At 43.2% G+C, this 21,023-nt stretch overlaps 4 protein-coding genes across 5 annotated transcripts in view; 1 reads left to right on the top strand and 3 right to left on the bottom strand.

Moving 5' to 3' along the window:
• abcg2a (ATP-binding cassette, sub-family G (WHITE), member 2a) overlaps window positions 1-3,881 on the bottom strand; it is a 12,532-nt gene extending 8,651 nt beyond the window's left edge. Inside the window, exons 1-2 of the mRNA XM_035149689.2 lie at window positions 2,815-3,881; window positions 2,189-2,401 (exon numbers count right to left, since the gene is read on the bottom strand). Of these exons, the coding sequence (XP_035005580.2) occupies window positions 2,189-2,370 (182 nt within the window). The 5' untranslated portion in view covers window positions 2,371-2,401; window positions 2,815-3,881. The remainder of the gene's footprint in view (window positions 1-2,188; window positions 2,402-2,814) is intronic.
• Window positions 3,882-5,438: 1,557 nt separating this feature from the next.
• Window positions 5,439-9,523, bottom strand: LOC118102719 (protein phosphatase 1K, mitochondrial). Of its 2 annotated transcripts, none has more exons than XM_035149159.1 (9): window positions 9,395-9,522; window positions 8,685-8,794; window positions 8,423-8,599; window positions 8,180-8,352; window positions 8,005-8,105; window positions 7,747-7,912; window positions 6,443-6,587; window positions 5,944-6,078; window positions 5,439-5,873 (listed from the first exon to the last, which is right to left on the bottom strand). In XM_035149159.1, the coding sequence occupies exons 2-9, from the start codon at window positions 8,781-8,783 to the stop codon at window positions 5,742-5,744; spliced, it is 1,128 nt and encodes a 375-aa protein (XP_035005050.1). In that variant the 5' UTR covers window positions 8,784-8,794; window positions 9,395-9,522; the 3' UTR covers window positions 5,439-5,741. The 2 variants fall into 2 exon arrangements, 1 of the variants encoding a protein (XP_035005050.1); XR_004694734.1 differs by having other exon boundaries at window positions 5,732-5,873; window positions 5,944-6,106; window positions 9,395-9,523.
• A 193-nt stretch (window positions 9,524-9,716) lies between these two features.
• LOC118102718 (mucin-19) lies at window positions 9,717-15,827 on the bottom strand. Its single transcript, XM_035149158.2, has 3 exons — window positions 15,683-15,827; window positions 13,237-15,006; window positions 9,717-12,243 (listed from the first exon to the last, which is right to left on the bottom strand). The coding sequence occupies exons 2-3, from the start codon at window positions 14,951-14,953 to the stop codon at window positions 10,934-10,936; spliced, it is 3,027 nt and encodes a 1,008-aa protein (XP_035005049.2). The 5' UTR covers window positions 14,954-15,006; window positions 15,683-15,827; the 3' UTR covers window positions 9,717-10,933.
• Window positions 15,828-17,386: 1,559 nt separating this feature from the next.
• Window positions 17,387-21,023, top strand: LOC118102461 (protein phosphatase methylesterase 1). The gene is made up of 11 exons (XM_035148675.2): window positions 17,387-17,587; window positions 17,671-17,728; window positions 17,990-18,041; window positions 18,124-18,278; window positions 18,360-18,450; window positions 18,639-18,704; window positions 19,115-19,259; window positions 19,510-19,627; window positions 19,709-19,753; window positions 20,296-20,360; window positions 20,952-21,023. The coding sequence occupies exons 1-11, from the start codon at window positions 17,387-17,389 to the stop codon at window positions 21,021-21,023; spliced, it is 1,068 nt and encodes a 355-aa protein (XP_035004566.2).

The raw sequence follows: 21,023 nt of genomic DNA, 5'->3' as shown, positions 1-21,023 counted from the left end.
GGTGGGGGGAGGGTGTTATCTCTTTGGCCAGCCGCCATCTTGAAAGCACGCTGACTCACACAGACACACACACATGTATACACACATACCTATCTTTGTTCAGCAATTAGACCGTTAGTAATTTGTGTTTTTATACTTTATTATATTCATAATAAATGTTTTTCTTTCACAAATGTTTTTTTATTAATGTTGCATAAGTGAATTTCGCCAACCTCTACACTGTCAAGAACCCCATATCCTTCAACTTAGCTAACTATCTATATGGTAATTTTGGTTATAGTTATTAATTTAATTGTTAATCAGAGTTCCAAATTTGTAGTTAGAACCTTTATGAGACTTAATCAATAAATTAGCTATCTTTTCCCTTCCTTTGAAGGGTGGTGCCCGAGGTAACTTTAATCAATTAAAGTTATTATTTAATATTAATAATAAAATATTAATATTTAATATTTTATTTTGATAACCAAATTTATTGAATGCCGAAAGGCACACCATTTTATGGTATCACGTTTGATGCATTATGGCACAACATAACAGACTCTGCATTTCAATCAGGAAACATCAGAGTCCGATCGTCCACCACTGTTCACGATGCTCTGTGGGATAAAGTCACTATAAAAACAGATATCAGACATTTACTCTTTAGCTTTAACGTCCTACGATAAATAAAAACCTTGAGACTCAGACGAGCGTTTGTTCGGTTTTATGACGTTTTAACGACATTTTGATTGAAGTCAATAAACGTTTCTGTAAAAACACTGAATATGCTGCTCGGACTGAAGTTACCTTTGACCCAGTCTGTCAATGATCACACACACACACACACACACACACACACACACACACACACACACACACACACACACACACACACACACACACTGCACTTTGACCAATCACAGTTTTCATACATAATCAGAGACTTGGTTTCATAACCGAGTGAAACCACAGACTTTGATCTTCAGACACTAAAAAAGTGACCTTGAGTTGTGAATGTTTTTTTCTTTATGGTTTTTGTTGCATCACGTGTTTGTAAATGAGAAGAAAAATCTGCTCGAACAGATGTGGATCTTTATCAGTGAACATGTGGAGCTGGAGACCAGGTGTAATCTGGATGTGAACCTAATGTGGTCCATGTGGTAAATGGTCCAAACAGCACAAAGCTGATGGTTGCTATGGCTCAGTTGTGGCCCAGATCTGGAAAACAAGAGTGAACCATCATTCCGATCTGCTTGTGTAGTGTGGGGGGGTCAAAACTATTTCACTATGTGCTGCTCTGACGTACACTGAGTTGTTGTCTGTTGTTTTAAACAGGTACAAATACTGTGCTGCTGCATTTAATACGACGTTATACGAACTTTCTCCCGACTCTGATGAACCAAGAACCACGAGGCTAGCTTCATTTTCTCACTGAGTCTGTTTCAAAGGTCCAGTTCAGCTTCCTGCTGCTGTTTGTTGCTTTAAGCCCAGAGTCATTGTTGTGGTGTGTGTGTCTGCTCCTGTGGACACGTAGACAAACAAGCTACACAATGAAGACACTGTGGCCTCACTTCATCAAACGTTGTGTCGCCTGGAGGCTGAAAAGGTTTTGATGTCTTTGTGTTGAGGGCGAACAGAGGAGGAGGCGTCACCTTTAAATAATGTCTGTTTGTGTTGAAGTAAATCTGAGCTCATTTCTTACATTGAAATAAACTTAACGAAACAGTGAACGTCCACTTCTAGAACGTCTCTGGTTCAGGGAACAAGTTTCTCATTTTCTCCGTTGATGTTTCAGAGAATGTTTAATAAAGAGTTTTCATCCTGGAAGCAGCTACGAGATGAGTCGTGACCAAAAAGATCATGGAAAGCAAGGAACTACACATCCCATAATCCCTTGGGAATGATCCTCTCCAATGACTTCTTGAATTTAAGCTTTTATTTGTTGTTGTTTATGTATGTGTGTATACAGTGTTTCATATTGTGTAAATAACTGGAGAAAAATCTGTAAACAGCGACTTTGCTGCGATGTATGATGTCGTACTTTACGGTTTTATATCGAAGGATAATAAGTTGGTTCTTTTAGTTCTGGTTTTCCCGTATTCATTCTTTAAACACTGCCCTCTAACGTGCACAAGTTAACATTACTCAATAATACGATGCCGGTTAGCCTCGCTGGAGCCACAGTTTGATACGCAGCCGTCACACTCACTTCAGGTCGATGAGGATGTCTTTGCTCGTGACTTTCTTCTGGCAGAAACATCTTCCTCCCTGCGACACCTTGTAGTAAATATCGTGGAAGCTGACGGTGGCACCGTGCTGCTGTCGGCCCGAGTCTGCGGACGGATGTTTGGAGGCTCCGTTGGACCTGGTCTCCATCTGGATGTGGGACATCGTCCACCTCCGTCCACCTGAAGACGACTCACTGCAGAGACAATTCTCATTTCATTTATTTTCAATACATTTTACGTTGAATTCTCAAAATAAACTGAAAAGAAGCAGATTTTATTCTTTTTTTTTAAGAATTTACTTTAAATCCGAATCTGAACTAAACAACAAAACACTACAACTACACACAGTCGATTAATATCTGACGAGCTCGTGTTTCAATTCAACTGACGACATGAAGGAGTTCAAACTGTTAAAGTACAAATGTTTCAACATAAATAGTGGTTTATATAAAAGTATATAAACGCCTGTGACCTTCTGTATAATGTGTCTCATCGAGTTAAATCTTCAACAGAAACAGCTTCAACTTCAACTTCCGTCAAATAAATTCTCTGATCTCACAAATAAATCAACACTGAAATGTTCAAGATAAAAAAGTCCCGGACGAACCTGGTGCAGACGTGAAGCTCCTGAAAGTTCAGCAGCTGACGGACGAGTGTGAGGCAGCAGTTTGTTCAGAGGCTGCTTTAGGCTCAGTTTATGACCGAAGTCATGATAAGAGAAGTGGGGGGGAGGGCACACACAAACACACACACGCACACTCATACAGACACACACTGCAGATCCTCAGTGTAAAGTCCTGCTTCATGATTATTATCAGCAACATTTAGAAAAGTAAAATGTCTTGTGATGAAACGTTGACGCTCTGATGGACGATCACAATCTGCTGCGTCAACGTCTGAACTCAGTTTAACAACTTTACAAGTGAAATCTGCAAAGATTCAATCTCATAAACTAGTTGCTGTTATTGTTTTTCAGTAAAATACAATATTTAAAAAAGGGTTCGGTGTTTTAATGGAGATGTGATTTGTTCACGTTATTTCCTCTGTTGCACAAAATAAAGATTGAATCTGTTTTAAAAGAATAATAATTTGAGTGAGTGTAAAGAATCAGCTCCAGACTGAAGTGACTTGATAAGAGGGAAATGTTTTAGAGAACATTTTATCATGTTGTTGAAGCTGATCCTGTTAAATATGTTAAATATCATCCGTGAAATAATCAGTGAGAACAAATGTCAGATAAATGCAGAGGAATAAAAACTTAGAAAGATAGAAATGTTTTTAGTAACTGTACAAACTAAGGTTCTCTCACAGTTCACTGTGTCACAGTGTTTGAATATTGACCAGAAATAAAACATGTGCAGCTTTAAAGGCTCAATAATTCATGTTAAAACAAAGATGGAGTCGAGAGCCGTGACTTTCACACGTGTTGAAAGTTCACAACACGTGTGTTTACATTGGTTTACAGGTAAAGCTCCGAGTTCACTGAGTCAGGACCGCTCCCTCCACAGCACAGCAACATCAATGATGAGTCACTTTGAAAACCAAAGAATTCTACATTAAATAAGATGAATATGTGGAATAGAGACAAGTCAAATTCTTTAACACAACGTCTTTGTCACATGCTTAAGACCATAACTCAACTTTATGAAAGCTGTGAAATAACGTGAACAAAGTGAATCTATAACCTGTAGAAATAAAAGTGATTAGGTTAAAAATCTTTCATTTGTTTTTTTTCTCATTACATTTTTAAAAATATTTTCCTCTTTACGTTTAAGGGTAAAAAAAACTACTGTTGTTTTTATTTTCTGTATCTATTTCTTTTTATTTTATTTTAAATATTTAGACTTTTTTTGTTTTGTTTTTTATTAAAAAAATTTATTTTATTTTGTGAAAAACGCTTTTTATGTTTGATCCACGTTCACGTCACCAATCGACTGTTTGATATCAATAACTTCATCGCCCTCTGCTGGTGACTATTAGTAACAACAATCATGAAACATCTTTTCTCAGTTTTCTGCAAAAATCGGCTTGTGTCTGAACTTTTTATATTTTTGGTTTAGTGACATTTTTAACATTGAAGATCAATTATTTACATTAACTGACAAACTTGTTTTTAATTCATCGTTAATGTAGTTTAACATTTTTCATTTTCTCAGGGAGACGATTGATTCAGTGTCTCAAGTTGTGAACGTGTCATGTGCGTTTGTGTGTGTGGTGTTGTGTTGTCGTACCTTCAGCATCACCTTGTGGTCACATGAGGGAATTCCACAAATCTCATTCCTTTCTATATTTACCCACCGACACCCGAACGCCTCGTCACACGACAGGAAGGCGGGAGATTCCTGACATCAGCTGTCAATCAAGCAGGAGTAACTTCCCAGTGATGAGCTACATGTTCAGTGCTAATATAGTAAATTAGCTTGTGCAGCTAACAGTTACAGGTTTTAAAAGTTTTTACTTTAACAATTTTAAAATCATTTTAACACTTCACAAACCTATAACAAGTAGAATTGTCATTGCCACAACGCCCCCTGGAGGCCTGGAAATGCACAACGGTGCTGGAATATTTGGAATACGCTTTACGGTAAACGTCACACACACCAACAACCAGAGCCAGAGCTGTTAGCAGCTAGCTTTAAGAAAAAGTTAGCTTGGTGTTCTCGGTGTGGACGTCATAGCAGAACTAGCGAAGACAACAAAGAGGTCGAAGGCAACGAAGAAGAGAATGTGACTCATATCGGCTTTTACTCATTTTCCTTCCGGTTGTTCACAATCACACTCAAACCAGCTCTAAGCACCATTGTATTACACCCCCCACCTGTAGGGGGAGCCACAATGTAGCTGGGGGCATTTCTTCTATCGTGTTGCTTTAAGAACCAAAATCCATCTTGACGTAGTTTTACGCCCCTCTTTGATGCTTCAGTCAGCCAATCAGAAAAGATGCTCAGAAAGTCTCTTCTGATTGGCTGATTGTCTCGGATAACGTAAGGCTAAACACAGCTAACGGATTGCAGCTCATTGTTTTGTAAAACCATTAAAAATGCCACTGGCGAAGGTCAATCGTTCTGATTGGACGGTCAGAATCTGAGTGGTGCATCATACATGTTTTTAAATATAAACAAACACACATTGATCATGTTACTTAGTTTTTCTCGTACATACTGTAGTTAGCTAGCCGAGATCTAAAAGTGCTAACATGGCTAACAGTGCCAAAAGTAAAATCACTCAAAAGACGTTTTTAATCACGTTTTTCTTTTAATATTTAAATAATTTTACACAAGTAAAATTATACTTTTGTGTATATAATTTTGTGTACTTTGTTCTCTTCCTGGTGTTAGCATAACTGACATGGCTTGTTAGTGACAACATTTTTTTTTTTTTATGTAAAAATAAATATATAAATATAATCTCTGCCGTGACAAAAAATCGGTGATTTCAATATTTCAGGAGGCTCGTCAGAGTTCAGGGGAGTTTAAAGATAATTTAGAGTTTGAAAAAGATGCAAAATGTTTGTGTCCTTCAAGTCTTTGTCATCTACGCCCATCTCCCGCTTGAGGCCAAGTTCCTGCTCATGCTGTAGACGACGGTGGAGCTCTGATGTTTCCCCCACGCTCCCAACGGGACGATGATGACGGTGCCGTTGTCCTCCGAGCCGTACTGCAGCGCCTGAATCCAGATATCGAGTTATAACGAGCTGCTGCAGACAGAGTGACAGAGTTCACGAGCGTGAGTTTACCTGCTGAGCGATGACGTTCGCTGCCTCCGTCGGGTCCTGACACTGGTTGATCACATCGCAGACCTCCTGGTCACTTAGCAGGAAGTTGATGCCATCAGTGGTCAGAGCGAGGAAGGAGTCGTTGGCGTGTTGGACCTGCAGAGACCAACCGGATCTCAGGTTTCCACAAACCATAAAAACAGATCGTATTTGACACAGCGACAACGAATTTTGAAAATTCATCTTTGAGATTTTAAATAAAGATGGACGACATGACGTCTCCCAAAAGTGAAGTCAAAACACTTTGATCGCCCCCTGGTGGCTGGCTACTGTGTAGGTCATGAACTTTGGTAAAAGGACATGGACCAAAGATTACCGATCCTCTTTATAGACACTCACTGATGGTCTTTATATATGTTAATATATATATATATATATATATATATATATATATATATTATCCTTTGGTAAAACATTTAGGTTATAATCTACGTATTTATATATCTGATCTCAGACTCACTGTCTGTCGTCTCGTATCCGGCTCAGCGATGACGCCGCTGTTCTTCAGGTGGAAGTCACCGATGCTGCGAGTCATGGCGAGCCGCCCGTTAACGTTGGCCTGGCCGACGCTGTTCCACGTCACGAAGCCGCCAAACCTCTGGATACTGAACACAGAACACACGACTAGTTACCGACTGAAAGTGAAGCCAACGCAGAAGTGTCTAAAACCTGTCTTCTGTGTAGTGACCAGCAGGGGGCGACTCCACTGGTAGTTTCTATAGAAGTCTCTAGAAAGTGACTTCTCACTTTATAACGTCAGGAAACATTCAGGAGTTTCTGTCTCAGTCTCTAGTTTCAAGTCTTCTTCAAACAGCTGATGTTCATTTAGTGAATTATGATCATTTAGAGTCAAACAGACCATAAAGCACCGGATGTGTTGGGGGGGGGGGGTACCACAGTGTGATTGACAGATAGTATCGCCCAATTGGTGCAGATGGTAGGTGGGCGTGTCCTCCAGGTCTCAGTCAGGCTCCACCTCCCGCTCCTCCAAATATGGCTACTTCTGGTTTCAAAAAACCAAGATGGCGCTGAACACGATGTGAAGCTGAGGCTTCAGAACAGCAGCTCACAAACCAGCGGCTGACGTCCCGGTGACGGTTGATATTCGGTCTTGTGTTCTCTACGTGTCCTGGGTTAGGGGTTCGGGTTCGAGCTAACCCCTAACGGTCTGAGCTCACGATTTGTAGAACTGTGACTCTACCTTTAAGACAGTGGAGAGTTAGTAGGTCACAAGTGTCGTGTGTTTGTGTGACGACAGTTAAACTTAGTCTGGTTCTGCTGCTACATAACGACGGATGATTTAACACACTGTACTGTATGCACAGCTGTCCTTGAGCAAGGCACTGCCAGCTGAGTCTATTTATACAGGACGAGCTGAGCAGCTGCTGGTGAGAAACCTGAAGCCTGCAGCTTGTTTACCTTCAGACTCTGAGATTCAAATAAACCACTTTACAGATTCATCGTGAAAACACAACCGAGAACAGAAAGTTTATCGTTAGTCGAACGTGAACGAAGAGTTTTTTACTGAAGAATCAAACTCTCACTTTTCATTTCTCCTCCTTGTTGGATTTTGTGTCAACGATGCTTCGTCGTTACGGTTTTATATTAAAAAAGAAACTTTTCATCATCAAATATTTGTTGTTTAATTTTTAACAGACTTTATGTAACCTATTTGTATTGATTATATTATTATTATATATTTTTATATGTATTTGAGTTGGTTTAACATAAAAGTTGGAACATGTGAAGAGAGAGTTTGTGTACCGCTGTCTCTCGTCCTTGCGGTCAGGTGTGTGGTCCTTGGTGAGTTTGATGGCTCGTCCCTTCCTGCACAACATCGCTCGGCTGTCGCCGACGCTACCGACCACCATCTCCACGCCATCACGGAGCAAAGCAACCGTCGCCGTGGTGCCGGCTGTCAGGAAGGAGGCTGAGGAGAAGGATGATTTCAGACGTTAGTTCTCAGGGTGTTTTGTCATGTGAATTATTAGTTATTTATCAGTGAGTAGTTGTGTGACTCACCGTTGTTGAAGTAGCTCAAGTGTGTGTGCAGAGCGTGGTCAGCATCTAAAAAGGCTTTTTTCAGAACCTTCTCCAGGTCGCCCTCGTCCTCCAGAGCGTCTCTGATCACAAATATCAAATTACTGCATCTGTATTTTATCAGTTTTTTAGGATAATAATGATGAGGAGTTCAAACCTGATGAATTTCTCCATGAAGGTGTAGCAGTAGTCTGCGGCGTGAGGTCCACCATGGCCGTCGAACACGGCGAAGTACAGCAGATTGTCATGGATACGAGCCACACGGAGACGGTCCTCGTTCTGTTTCCTGAGACCCAACACTGACGCACTGCCGACCCGGGATAGACTCACCTGTAGGGGGCGCTGTTTGTTAGATCTATTGGTTTCATCCATCATCCATCATCCATCCCTCCTCAGTTACCTGTGGAATTGGTTTTCCATATCTGATACTGGACGGCAGCAGTACTGGTTCCTCTATCCTGTTGTCCCAGATACCAAATGAGTCCCATGTCCTCGGTCGGCCTCCGTCGTCACCGTCCAAACGGACCGACCCGCTGGCCCGCCGCACACCCAAAACCCCCAACAAGGCCCCGCCCACCTGCAGGATACATTTTTTTAATGTAGTCATAAAAGTGATGGTCATTCTGTTCTCGTCACGGGAACAAAGGAAGACACGTATTGACCTGTCCAGAGGCTGAGGAGGTTTCTGTGGAGGATCTGAGGAAGGTTCGACTGGTGGAGCGAGCGCAATGCAACAGATTCAGCAGCACAGAGGACGACATGTCTTCAACACCTGAAGGAAATCAAAGAACAAAATGCATTTAACCTGACGATTATCTTCATTGTGTTGTGGGGTGGGGTTAACCTCGGGTCCACATGCCTGGGCTGTCCCTGGCTTGGTTAGGGGGCGTGTCAATAGGTGTTTAAGTCCATTTTTGAACTTCGCAGAAGTGAGGAGCTGAACTGGAGCCGAGAGAAGGTCGACTGTTGGCAGCAATTTGAGGTTAAATATTTCACAGTGTTTGACATTAAGGAGGATTATACCCTCTCTTTATCGTGTGTGTGTGTGTGTGTGTGTGTGTGTGTGTGTGTGTGTGTGTGTGTGTGTGTGTGTGTGTGGTCCACATATAGCCCTCCACCTCCTGCTGTGTTGTTGAAGTGTGTCTGTTACAACTTGAAGAGAAACCCCAGTGGAAACTACTGAGCCTCACTTTATCTAAAATTAGACATTCAATTTAAATCCATGTTGTTGTGTTCAGCTTTTTAATTTGAGACATTTTAAGGAATAACATGTTTTAACTAGAATGTTTTACAGTAGAGATCATATCTCCAGCGAGGCCCAATCAGATGTCTGAATATTTCAACAGCAACAACAATAATGTTATGTCTCTACCTGTGTGGACACAGTGGACAGCCCGTCCTCTGCAGGCAGACAGGTCCGTCTGTGTCGGCCGGTCGCTGGGCTGTGGTCAGAGTCTCTTTATCTCACTCTTTATATTCTCCCTCTCTTTTTACTTTTATTCATAGTGGTCCTACAGCGCCCTCTACGGAGCAGCTGTAACACTTCACATCCTGTGTAATGTACCTGTTCCGATCACTACAACACTGTGTGTGTGTGTGTGTGCGTGTGCGCGTGTGTGCGTGTGTGCGTGCGTGTGCGCGTGTGTGTGTGTGTGTGTGTGTGTGTGCGTGTGAATAAAACATGGCTGAGAGACTGTTGTTAACAGTGTGACTTTAATGTAACTGAATAATTCAGAGAGGAAATCTGCATCAACACACAACTCCACCAGAGGAGGAGTAAAAGAGGACAGAGGTGATGAAGAAGAGGTCACAGAGAGAGAACGTGAGATGAGGAAGGTAAAGAGTGAGAGGAGAAAATGGAGGATGGGAGATAAACTGAAAGTTCATATGTTTAATGGAGTAAGTAGGACACGCGTGTTCCAACTGGAGCCTCGTGATGACGGGATACACAGAAAAGTACATGTATGTCAGATCAAATTAAATGTCATGAAGCCAAATGTAAAACTCAACGTATCACATTAGTAAAGCTCAGGAATGAAAAAAGGAAAGTTAAAGGAAAGGATATGAAAGTGAAGGGAAGGAAGGGGTTAGGTGCCCTCTGAGATATTTGCACTGGTGGATTTCTGGGTGAGCGACTGCTTGAGTGCTTTGTGCTGCATTTTGTAAAAAAGGGAAGTGGATGAAATATTTAGCAGCAAGAAAGAGCAGAGAGCTTCTGTCCTCTCTGCTGCACGTCAACATCTTCCACCCCCGAGACCGAGGACCAATCAGACTCGGAGTCAGATAAAAATAGTTCAGACCTGAGAAGTGTCGCAATTCAGGGATCGACTCCAAAAGACCACAAAATGTATTTAACATCTACTTTGTTTAGTTTGGTCCATGTCCCATCTATTAACATGGAGGAGGAAGGGTTTATGACCTACACTTCGCTTTTCAAAGAGAGAATATGGCGGAAAACATCAAAGAGGAAACAGAATCTTCGGAACATTTAAGTGTACGACGACACTCGTTGTTTGAATAATAACTTGGTAAGTTAGCGATGGCAGCTAGCTAAGTGCAGTGGCTCAAAGTAGCTAATGCTTCGACAGGGGTTCGGCCCTTGAGGTCCACATGGCCTACGAAGGACGAGGCCCCTGAATTAGGACACAGGTAGCGCGACTTTATCCACAGTTCAAGTAAATGCTTTAGCTTCAGCTCCAAACAAACAAAAGAGTAAAATATATTAGCATAAATCATAACATGTGTTTGACATGTGTCATGTATGTGTCAGTAAAGTGGAACATGCAGAACAAACTGATTCCTAACAGAGGAAACATGGTACAGCAGTAAACGTGTGTTGTGTGGATACCGTGTCGACGTCTCCTTTATCAACGTGTGTTTTTAAATGAGTGTGAGTTTGAACTTTCTGGACTCAGTCTGCCACAGCAGGTTTCTTCCTACAACATCCCAGAATCCCTCCTCCCTTCTTCCTCCTTTTCTTCATCTTATCTCCTCTGAGGCTGCTGTCAGAGCAGATGGACTTCCTCAGAGTACTGATGTGTTTCTCCTGCTCCCGAATCTTGGACTCCAGGTGCAACTGGATCGCTGTGCCCAGGGACTCCAGGTCCACTGAGGCCCCGTACACCTCCCACGTCATCCCCTGCTCATCCCACACCACCTTCTGTGGCTTCACCATCTCTTCTCTTTCCTCTTCATCCCTGTCCTCATCCTCCTCTTCTTCTTGCTCTCTTGCTCCTTTGTCGTCCACCTTCTCCTCCTCTTCCTCCAATGATCTCTCAGCACTAACATCTCGGTCTTGGTTTTGTCTGAGTCCGAGCACTGACATGAGTCCGGGGCTCTGCTGGAAGCTGTACGTACGCGGACTGGCAGGGAGGGAACTAGCCTTGTCAGTCACAACAGAAGGAAGCACTGATTGGCTGCGCAGCTCGATGTGGATCTTGCAGACATGCTGGAAGGGCGGTTGACCGGCAGGGATGCAGCATAATGATGGGACCATTTGTGAGGCCAAACTGCCTGATTGACAGCTGGGGGAGCCAATCAGGGAGGAGGTGGCAGCCTCCCTGTGGAGGTCTGGGCTTGTGGAAGCTGAGTGTTTGACTACCTCCACCTCCACCTGTACGCCCACATCCCTCTGCTCCCCTGCCTGCAGTTGGAGCTTCTCACTGGGGTCAGTCATAGTCGCTGTCTCCCTGACCCTCTTGGAGCTTGTTGAATGAGGAGGAGGAGGAGAAAAAGGATGGATGGGTGAAGAAGAACTTTCCAGATGATCTTTCTGGCTCCCCCTCTCCTGCTTCGTCTTGCACTCTCTCTTACCCTCTACTACTGTTGCCCTTGACGATGGGATGTTGCTGCCAGCGGTGATGGCATTTGCATCTCCCTGGTGACGGGGTTTACTTGATGGGGTGCCTAATATGCTTCTGGTATCTGCTGGCGACAGCGCTGCATTGCCAGTTACACCTGCCCTTCGAACACCCCCCAGGGAGGCCACCAGTCCTCCTGCAGCTGTCACTTTGGTCTCCAGCAGTTTCAAAGGTTCCTCCTCAACGGCAGCACTCGTTTCATCTGGTGAGTCAATGGTGAGACTGGCGCTGGTGCTGATGGGATTGACTTGAACAGCAGCCTCTGATGCGGATCCCCCTCTCGTTGTCAAGGCAACAGTGGTTCTAGTTTTGGGGCAGGAGGAGGCCACAGGAGTCAGCGCACCTGAAATCACATCAGGACCTGGAAACAAACACAAACAAAAGATAACACACGAATGACCAGTACATGTTTTTATATTTCTTGGGTTCTTGATATTTCAGAAATGGTAAGCATCTTAGCCTCTATGGTAATATTAATATATCAAATAATATGTAATTGGTTTGGAGTGTTTTACATTAATATTTGCATTTAAGTCTCAGAAGTTAATCTAACAAAATCTTTTATTTGTCTTTTAGTGTCTTTTAGACACAAAGGTTATTTCAAAGTTCCACCTTTTAAAGAGAGTTATAATCAAATCCGATGATCAGTTTGAAAAGTGGAGGCTGCACAGTTTCCTACGACCGGGATGTGTCTGTATTTAGTTAATTATTCTAATAATTTTAGGATCGGAGGACTCTTAAAGTTCATTCTGGACTTTAGAATAGTGACTTAACAATGTTTTTTATGGAGATTCATCTACGTATCTCAATTTCTCATAGTTTGTGAAAAAAACATCCACCAATAAAAAAAACAGGTAGTTAAAGGGCCCATGTTTTACACCTTTCTGGTATTGGTTCCCTAAGATGATGTATCAGTGGTTTAAAGTGGACAAACTGCTGCAGTGTGTATTTCCATGTCCTCTCTCCGTCCTCTCTGGAGCTGCAGACCTGCCTCTGGAGCCCCTCCTCTGATTGGCTGACTGCACTTTGAGTGACACGCGACCAGGCCTATCAACGCTCTTATTCTGGAGCATTGAAGAACTCTCCGGTAAACACGGCTGAGAGTCACCATGTCTGCCTGGTGTGGAGGGGAGGGGGGGTGGTGGGTTCGGAGGCTGGACTGGTACCGGCTGGTGGGCTGAGAGAAGACTGCTGGAGGAGCTGACTGTTTTCATACTTTGAGGCCCCCTACTGGCCCCTTCAAGTAATTACGGATACTAACAGCCCAGAAAATGTATTTTAGACAATATGGGCCCTTTAATGAATCGATGTAATTGGAGCATGCTACCCTTTATCAACATATGAAGATAATTACTTGGAACAGAACCAGGACTCTTCTGGACCTCCCTGCTTGATCCCACTAGATTAGGCCCAAGACTTGTACCAGGACCAGAGCCAGGAACAGAGCCAGGACCAGAGCCGGGACCAGAGCCAGGCCTCCTGCTTTCTGAACCAGGTCTCGGAGAAAGCATCAAGGATGAAGAAGAAACATCTGCCCACGCCTGGGAAGACTCTGATCCAGCTTTAGGATCTGGACTGGGTGTAGTTTTGAGGTTGTCGTCTTTGGACCCAGACAGAACAGATCTAGAGGAAGATGGGGATATAGATCTGAAAAGCTCCATCTTTGAGCCAGAGGTCATCAGAGCAGGTTTAGAACTGGAAACAGTATCAACACTAGAGATTAGATTCAACTCAGAACCAGGTTTGAAACTGACTTTAGAGTCTGAAGGAGTCTGAGCTTTAGGAGACGGGGCATCCTTTGACATTTTGATTGATTTGGAACCCACAACCATTTTAGATCCAGAACTTGTTTTGATTTCAGAAGCAGTTTTGGAATCAAGGCTATCTCTGGAACCCATCCTGGACTTGGAGTTCGGACTGGTTTTAGAAATTGACCCAGTTTTAGAGTATAAACTGTCCTTTGATCCCAAACTGATTTTTGAAGCAGAACCACTTTTAGAATCCAAACTATCTCTGGATCCCATTGTGGATTTAGCACTGGCGCTAGCTTTAGAATCCAGACTAGTTTTGGACCCAGACCCGGCACTTGAGTCTTCAATGTCAAGATTCTCCTTGGACCGTGATGTGTTGCTGTTTCTGGTCCCAGTAGCTTCTCTCTGCTTGGATGGTTTGGGACTAACAGAACTTATTTGAAGGGTCTTGGTGCTTCGCGTTGTTGATTCGACCCTTTCATTTTGTGAACTGGAAGTTCTAGAGTCGTTGCCAGCTTGTTGACCTGACTTGGTTTTGGTCGTCGTGCTTTCTGGATCTGGTATTCGGGTTTTGGTTGTTATTGTTGGGGTTCGACTGGCCGGTCCTGGACTGATAACACAAGGATCCCCTTTCTCATTGTGGACTTTGGGGCTTATGGGAGGGTGTAGCATGTTTGGTGACGGTGTCTCTGTGCTAATTCCTTTTCCACCATCTTCTCCACGATTCCTTCGCATTTTTAGGCTCACAGTTATTTTGCTTGTAGTCTTTGTTGCCATTTCCGTTGTCAGTGCTATTTGTGGTATCGAGCTTGAGATGCTTGTAGATTCTGTCCCTAGCATCTGTGTTTGGACTCGTTCGGTCATTCTGGGGCTAGAAGCAACCAGGGGATCCACCCGGTCGGGTTTTGGACTCGGTGCCTTAGGGCTGAATGTTGGGGTATGTTTTGGGTTTGATAATTTCAGCCTTTGATCGCCTCTGTTATTTGGTGACGCCTCGGCTGTTGGTGAATGACACAAAGCTGCAATTGTGGTTGTCAAGGTAGTTTCCGTAGTAACTGCCCCCTTCGCTCCAGGTTTACCACCATCTTTATTCCCGTTGGCCTTTTGGTTCTCTCCATGCTGCCCTGAGGTCTCTGAGGCCGGCCGGGGGTTGCTGGGTGAAGTCCGATTTAGGTTGAGATTGAAATTAGGCTCGGTCCCCCAGTTGGCATTGGGATCTGTGTTGTCAAGGACATCTTCAAAGCCCGCCTCCTCTGGAATCGGGCATTCCGATTGGACAAAATCCTTCTGAAATTTAGGAACATTTGTTGACGTTTGCATTCCGGTGGTGATGGATGTCTGGAATTTAGTTTGTAGAATTCTCAAAGTTCAACCTGATCAGACGGAGAAACAAATAGTTAACACCTTGATGCAGGGGCGTCTCAACAGGGGCACAAAGCACGTGACGTTCGTCCATAACCACGACAATAGAGTTACTAATATTAGAGGTTTGGTTGAAGACTAGAACGTCTGAATGTGTGTGTGATGTGCGATGACGGGTTTGCAATACAACAGATTAGAGGAGAATTTAAAATATTTCATGACAGAAAACAGCTCTGAATATATACATTGTACTTTATTACATTTAAACCAAGTTTGCTCCTCTGCGACACCTTGTGTCTACTTCATTCATGTCACCGTGATGTTTCCTCCTTTGAATCAAATGGTGGAAGATTCCATGTTCGCTACATATTGTGACATTAAAACAAACTTTATATCGTAACAACATATATAAACATAATTTGACTTAATGCACAAATCAACTCACTTAAAAGGTCAAATAAAGTGACGACACTATACGACACAAAAGGAATATATCAGTGATTTCAAAATATAAAACATTACATCTCTAAATAATCTATATAATTATATCTCTTTAATTAATTCTACAGCCGTAAAAACTAAATGAGAGAAAATGTGCAGTAATTTAATATATGCTAAGTCACAGAGATTATCTCTACGTCGTTACACTCGTTCATAACCTCGTTCTCTACGTTTCTACTCACAGACCTCAGTCGGCAGCGTCGGCTGAAATTTCATCTCAACATCTGACGGCAAGAAAAAGCTTCAACTGCTTCAGCAGCCAAGGAATTGATGAATAAATAAAAGAAGAAGGGAGACGGAGGAGGGACTGAGATCCTCTTCATCACCATCATCATCATCACAACGCTTTCTCTCCTCCTCCTCTCCTCCTCCTCTTCTCTTGTCTTTGCTGTTTTATTCTTATTCTCCCTCTTTTTCTTCTTACTCTATTAATATTTCTACTTTTATTGTATGCAGTATTTCTATTTTTATTCTTCCTGTGTCGATTGTAAAAAAGGATCATAAAAGGCTCATCTTATCTTTAGCATTATATTTTATAGTTTGTTTGTTTGTCTGCAGGATTTCACAAAAGCTACTAAACAGATTTACACTAAACTTGGTGGACAGATGTTCTCATGAAGTTTTGGTGCAGACGTGATTTAACGGGTGGGTCGAGGATTTAAAAAAATGTTTTCATTTCTGTTTATCTGTTTGTCAGCAGGATACAAAACACAAATGTTCCTGAGAGTTGGTGCGAGTGTTTAATCAGTCGCTTGTTTGTACGTCGGTGGAGAACTTAACGCACCATTAACAACCAGAACGTTCTGCCCAGTTCTCCAACATGCCCGGAGCCGGAGCTCTAATAGATCCATCCATCAATCTATTCGTCTGCTCCTCCCACTTCAGCAGTTGTAGCCAATCGGATGCTGCAGCAGTGACGCTACCTGACAGCAACAGATGACTTGGTGTTGTCTTGTTGTGTGTTTGTTCTCACACCAGCAGTCAGACACCTCCTCTGTTCTCTGCTCGATGGACCTGGGACTCAGTGGAGAGGAAGAGTATTAGTCATCTTCATCACATTTAACAGAAACACACATATAGACACACAAAACTCCTTGAAACACACAAACACACACCGGACTGAAGATCAGCAGCTGCCATCCAGTCGCAGCATGTGGGAGGAGAACTTTGATCCCGAGCAGTAAGTCAACTCTCAGAACCGATCACACAATCATCCAGGCAGATTAACCAGAAGCGTTTCATTCTGAACCTGATTAATCAAATTAAATGGCTGGATTTCTTTCCACTGACGGAAATTTACTCAAACAGCTTGAAATAAGAGTTTAATGCTGAATGTTGAAGTAAAACTCACATTTACTGTGAATCTTTTGTTGGATACGTTGTCAGGAACATTTATCAGCATTTAAACTGGATTTAACTTGAACTGTTTGGTTCCTAGAAGGAAATTTAACAAATTCCAAACATCGGAAATGCAGTTCGCAACAGCTGCCAAACTTTAGAACCATTTTTAAAATACTGTTGAACAAATTAGATAATTCTTCATAAGAAGATGCTTAAATTATAAAACATCATTTGCAAATAACTTCCCTTTTCCCAATTTTTGATAGCTAGCCCAGCGGACGCTAACTGTTCGGGCAGCCATCGAAGCATTTAGGCAGCTGCGTAATGTTGTAGTTATGAATGATTAACGATATTTGTGTCTTATCTTCTATTGTATTTCTTTTTTTTTTTTTTTATCGCGGCTTTGCCAATTCGCTATTCGCTGATTCTGTTTCAAGAAGCTTTACCAACAAAAACTATTTGGAAAATGTATCATGTACAACGATATATTCTTGCTAAGACGATAGAGTTTGAGTGGGTAGTATACGGTGTGTATGTGTCTGTGTCTTCATGTCGACCAGCGAGGTTGGCGGTAAGCTGGACTACTCGCCGGTGTCGTGGCGGGAGTATTTTGACCAGATGGAGGACGTGAGTGTGGGGCCGGCCGACAGCAGGGACGTCTTCAGGATTTATAAAGCGGGAAGCGACGGACCTCTGCTGGTTCTGCTGCACGGAGGAGGACACTCGGCTCTGTCCTGGGCCGTGTTCACCGTGAGTATCTGACTGATGCACTAACGGATGGAGGCTCCGCCCTGAAAATCAGCAGCGTGTCCTGGTGTTGTTGTGTGTTGCAGACGGCCATCGCCAGCAGAGTGACCTGCAGGGTACTGGCCATGGACCTCAGGGGTCACGGTGAGGAAATAAAAAAAAGTTCTGTTATAACGTTTGACTCAAGACTTCTTAAGGTTTCATTTCATTAACCAGTTAATAAATCTTACTGAATATGGAACCACTCCAGGGTTTGAGAATTATCTCACATCTTTAATTTGAACATCAAATCAATTTGTCAGTCTGGTTTCAGTGGTTCAAGGTCGAGTCCTGTTTCTAATCTTTCAGCTGTTTCCTTCGTTGTTGACAAAGTTTCATAACTGTGAGAACTTGTTCGTTGTTCAGGTGCCTCCGTGGTGCACCAATCAGACGACTTCACAACACAAACTATGTCCAGGTAAATATTCATCTTCCATCAATCTCAGCTGTTACGACCATTCCTAGTCTTGTTATTATCACTTCGTGCTCCGCCCCCTTAGCGATGTAGCCAACGTGATACGAGCCTGCTACAGCGAGACTCCTCCCCCTATCGTCCTGATTGGTCACGGTGTTGGGGGGGCGATTGCGGTGCACACAGCCAGCAACATGCTGATACCATGCACTGTGGGTCTGGTGGCCATCGACGTCGTGGAAGGTAAATAGACATTTTATTTCTGTTATTTGGATATTTACATGTTAATAAGTGTTCTCAGTGACTCTTGGGCTCCTCCTGCAGGCAGTGCGATGGAAGCACTCCACAGCATACAGAACTTCCTGAAAGGAAGACCCAAGTCCTTCAAGTCCATGGACCATGCTATCGAGTGGAGGTGAGAGTTCAAGGCCCGCTGGTCAGTTCAAGACTCCAGAAGATGCCAGAGAAAGAACTCAGAACTAGTTCTAAAGACATGATGTCAGACCCCATTGGAAATCAAGTTTTACAACAATGGAATGAAAACGGCTGTATGTCTTTTGAAAATCTGTGTGACGGCCAAAGTGCTGCTAACTCTACTTTCAGCGTGAAGAGCGGACAAATCAGGAACCTGGAATCTGCCCGAGTCTCGATGGCTGGTCAGATCAAAAGGTAAAAGTAGATACAGATAATAATTCTGATTGAAATGAGCATTCTACTTGTTTCCTATCTCACTGTGTCTCACAGCTCTGGTGATCCATTGTGTCGTGATGCGTTCAGGTGAAGCACGGAGTTGTAGGTCACCTGTGTTTTGGAAGCAGTCTGAGCCCAATAAACAATCATTGTAGTTACACCTTTAAATGCCCTGGGTGGACGACTGGATTCCACCAATCGGATCACGGATGTTCTGTCGGATCCATGTGAGAAGGACGGAAAACCCAGTTGAACAGTTCCTCTGTTGACGCGACGTTAGGTTTTCCATCTGCTGCTTGAATTCAAAGACTGAACCCTCTTTGACTGAGAGACTTTAAACCCGTCACCCTTTCCTCTGATGACCCCCCCTCACGTTCTCTGTCTGGTAGATGTGAGGTGGAGGCGGCCGACACCGCGGAGCAGGCCAGCCCGGTGACCGACGTGGTCGTCCAGCGCAACGAAGAGTTCTACGATCAAAGCTACGTAAATGACAAAGAACACACTGCGTCAGAGGTGAGCCTCGGCGGAGACCAGGTACGAACTGCACAGAAGCACTGAGTATTACCTCACCCGACTTTACGGTTCTGTTGCTTCACTTTAAACACGCGTTGTTTGGTGGAAGTTAAGAAAAGATCAACATTCCAAGTGGCAGCACAGACACCAGCCCATTCCTTCATTCTAATTTCCTGTATCTGAGACGTATGCACAAGAACAAACAGACGTTTTTTCCTGGATTATTAAGAAGATCATTAATAGACTCTTTATTTGCTTGTGCACATGCCAGAGTGAGTACAGGTGGCGTATAGATCTGTCGAAGTCAGAGAAGTATTGGGACGGCTGGTTTAGAGGAACCTCGAACCTCTTCCTGACCTGCAACCTGCCCAAACTCCTGTTATTGGCGGGTAGGCCTTTTCAGACCTCTGTACTGTAGCTAGTATAATAAAGACTTGAGAGTAAAGGTATCAAACTGCTTCTCTCACCAGGAATCGACCGACTGGACAGAGATCTGACTATCGGCCAGATGCAGGGTGAGATGTGGATACTACACCGGCAGTTTTTAGTTTCAGTAAAAAGTTTACAGACTTTAGATTTTTGCGCTAATTTACGTGATCTTTTCAGTTCTTCAGATGCTGCAGTAATACCCCAAAGGTTCTGGACCTCAGTTCTTTAGAATAAAAGGTTCTGGACCTCAGTTCTAGGGACTGTCAGTAGCTCGGCAGGGTCACATTCTTAGACATCATGTACCTTTTACATGATGTGAGACATTCTGAGGACGTCTCTACAAAGACCAGGCAGCCAGACGGGCTGATGGGAAATGTAGTGTTGGAGAAAGAAAGAGTCGAAAAAAACTGTGATGCTGATTTAAGCAGAAATTCTGTTCACACTCATACTGAGGGAAAAGGTGAAGGACACACACAAACACACACACAAACACAGAGACACACACACTTACACACACCCTGAGGCGGGGCTTCCTCTCCAGAGGCAGCTGCTCCTGTCAGTCAACACTCTGGAAGTGACAGCCCAGAGAGTAAGACAGATGCTCACCTGTCTCACTCTTTGTCTCCAGGTAAATTCATGATGCAGGTGCTGCCCCCCTGTGGCCACGCAGTGCAAGAAGACAAACCAGACAAAGTAAGAATCGATTTGTTTGTTAAATATTAAAAATTCAGCATCTGTCATCGTTTAATAAAATAATTTAGATTTTTCTTACGGGTTAAAAACGTGTTCGTCTCATCACTAAAACACTTTTCATAAATTAATACCTGGGTTAGGGTTAGGCACTGAAATGATTCTGTTATTCACAAATCCTGAGTCTGTTTGTGAAGCTTCAAAATCAGCATCCACATGTTCAACCACACAGAGCACATCTGGATTCATCGCTGATTAAATCCACCCACTGATGTTTGCAGAACAGATGTTTTAGAGAATTATTTCATCAGACTTTGTGGATTTTATTACCAGACGTGTCCTTTAACTGTGTTTCTGGTCAAATATACAACCTCAGGGTCCACGTTAGTGAGGAGGAGCTACGTTCTGAGGGTCGTACGAATGACTCTCTACCCGTTGTTTTATGTACAGATCTGATTTCTCGGATCTTGATGAAAACAATCAGATGTTATTGGAGGAGTGATATTTATGAGTGTGTGTAATTTGGTGCAGATTGAATTTCAGAGTGTTTCAGTTTCCTGTATTAACCTGAGTTGACTGTGTGGTCGTGTGAAGGTGGCGAAGGCCGTGGCCGCTTTCCTGTTGAGACACAAGTTTGCTGAAGCCAGAAGAGAAACCAGGAGGTAA

Source organism: Hippoglossus stenolepis, chromosome 23 (assembly GCF_022539355.2).
Source record: "Hippoglossus stenolepis isolate QCI-W04-F060 chromosome 23, HSTE1.2, whole genome shotgun sequence".
Classification (NCBI taxonomy): Eukaryota; Metazoa; Chordata; class Actinopteri; order Pleuronectiformes; family Pleuronectidae; genus Hippoglossus; species Hippoglossus stenolepis.
Note: the sequence above shows the minus strand (reverse complement) of the source record. Positions and strands in the feature narration are given on the sequence as shown.

Coding starts and splice junctions, on each gene's coding strand:
- LOC118102719 (XM_035149159.1), bottom strand. CDS start 8,783: ATGTCGTCCTCTGTGCTGCTGAATCTGTTGCATTGCGCTCGCTCCACC. Junction 8,600..8,684: donor CCTCCTCAGCCTCTGGACAG/GTCAATACGTGT, acceptor TGTATCCTGCAG/GTGGGCGGGGCCTTGTTGGG. Junction 5,874..5,943: donor CGAACGTCATCGCTCAGCAG/GTAAACTCACGC, acceptor ATCTGGATTCAG/GCGCTGCAGTACGGCTCGGA.
- LOC118102718 (XM_035149158.2), bottom strand. CDS start 14,953: ATGCAAACGTCAACAAATGTTCCTAAATTTCAGAAGGATTTTGTCCAA. Junction 12,244..13,236: donor GAGTCCTGGTTCTGTTCCAA/GTAATTATCTTC, acceptor GTTTGTTTCCAG/GTCCTGATGTGATTTCAGGT.
- LOC118102461 (XM_035148675.2), top strand. CDS start 17,387: ATGTCGACCAGCGAGGTTGGCGGTAAGCTGGACTACTCGCCGGTGTCG. Junction 19,260..19,509: donor TGAGCCTCGGCGGAGACCAG/GTACGAACTGCA, acceptor TGCACATGCCAG/AGTGAGTACAGGTGGCGTAT. Junction 19,628..19,708: donor CAAACTCCTGTTATTGGCGG/GTAGGCCTTTTC, acceptor TTCTCTCACCAG/GAATCGACCGACTGGACAGA.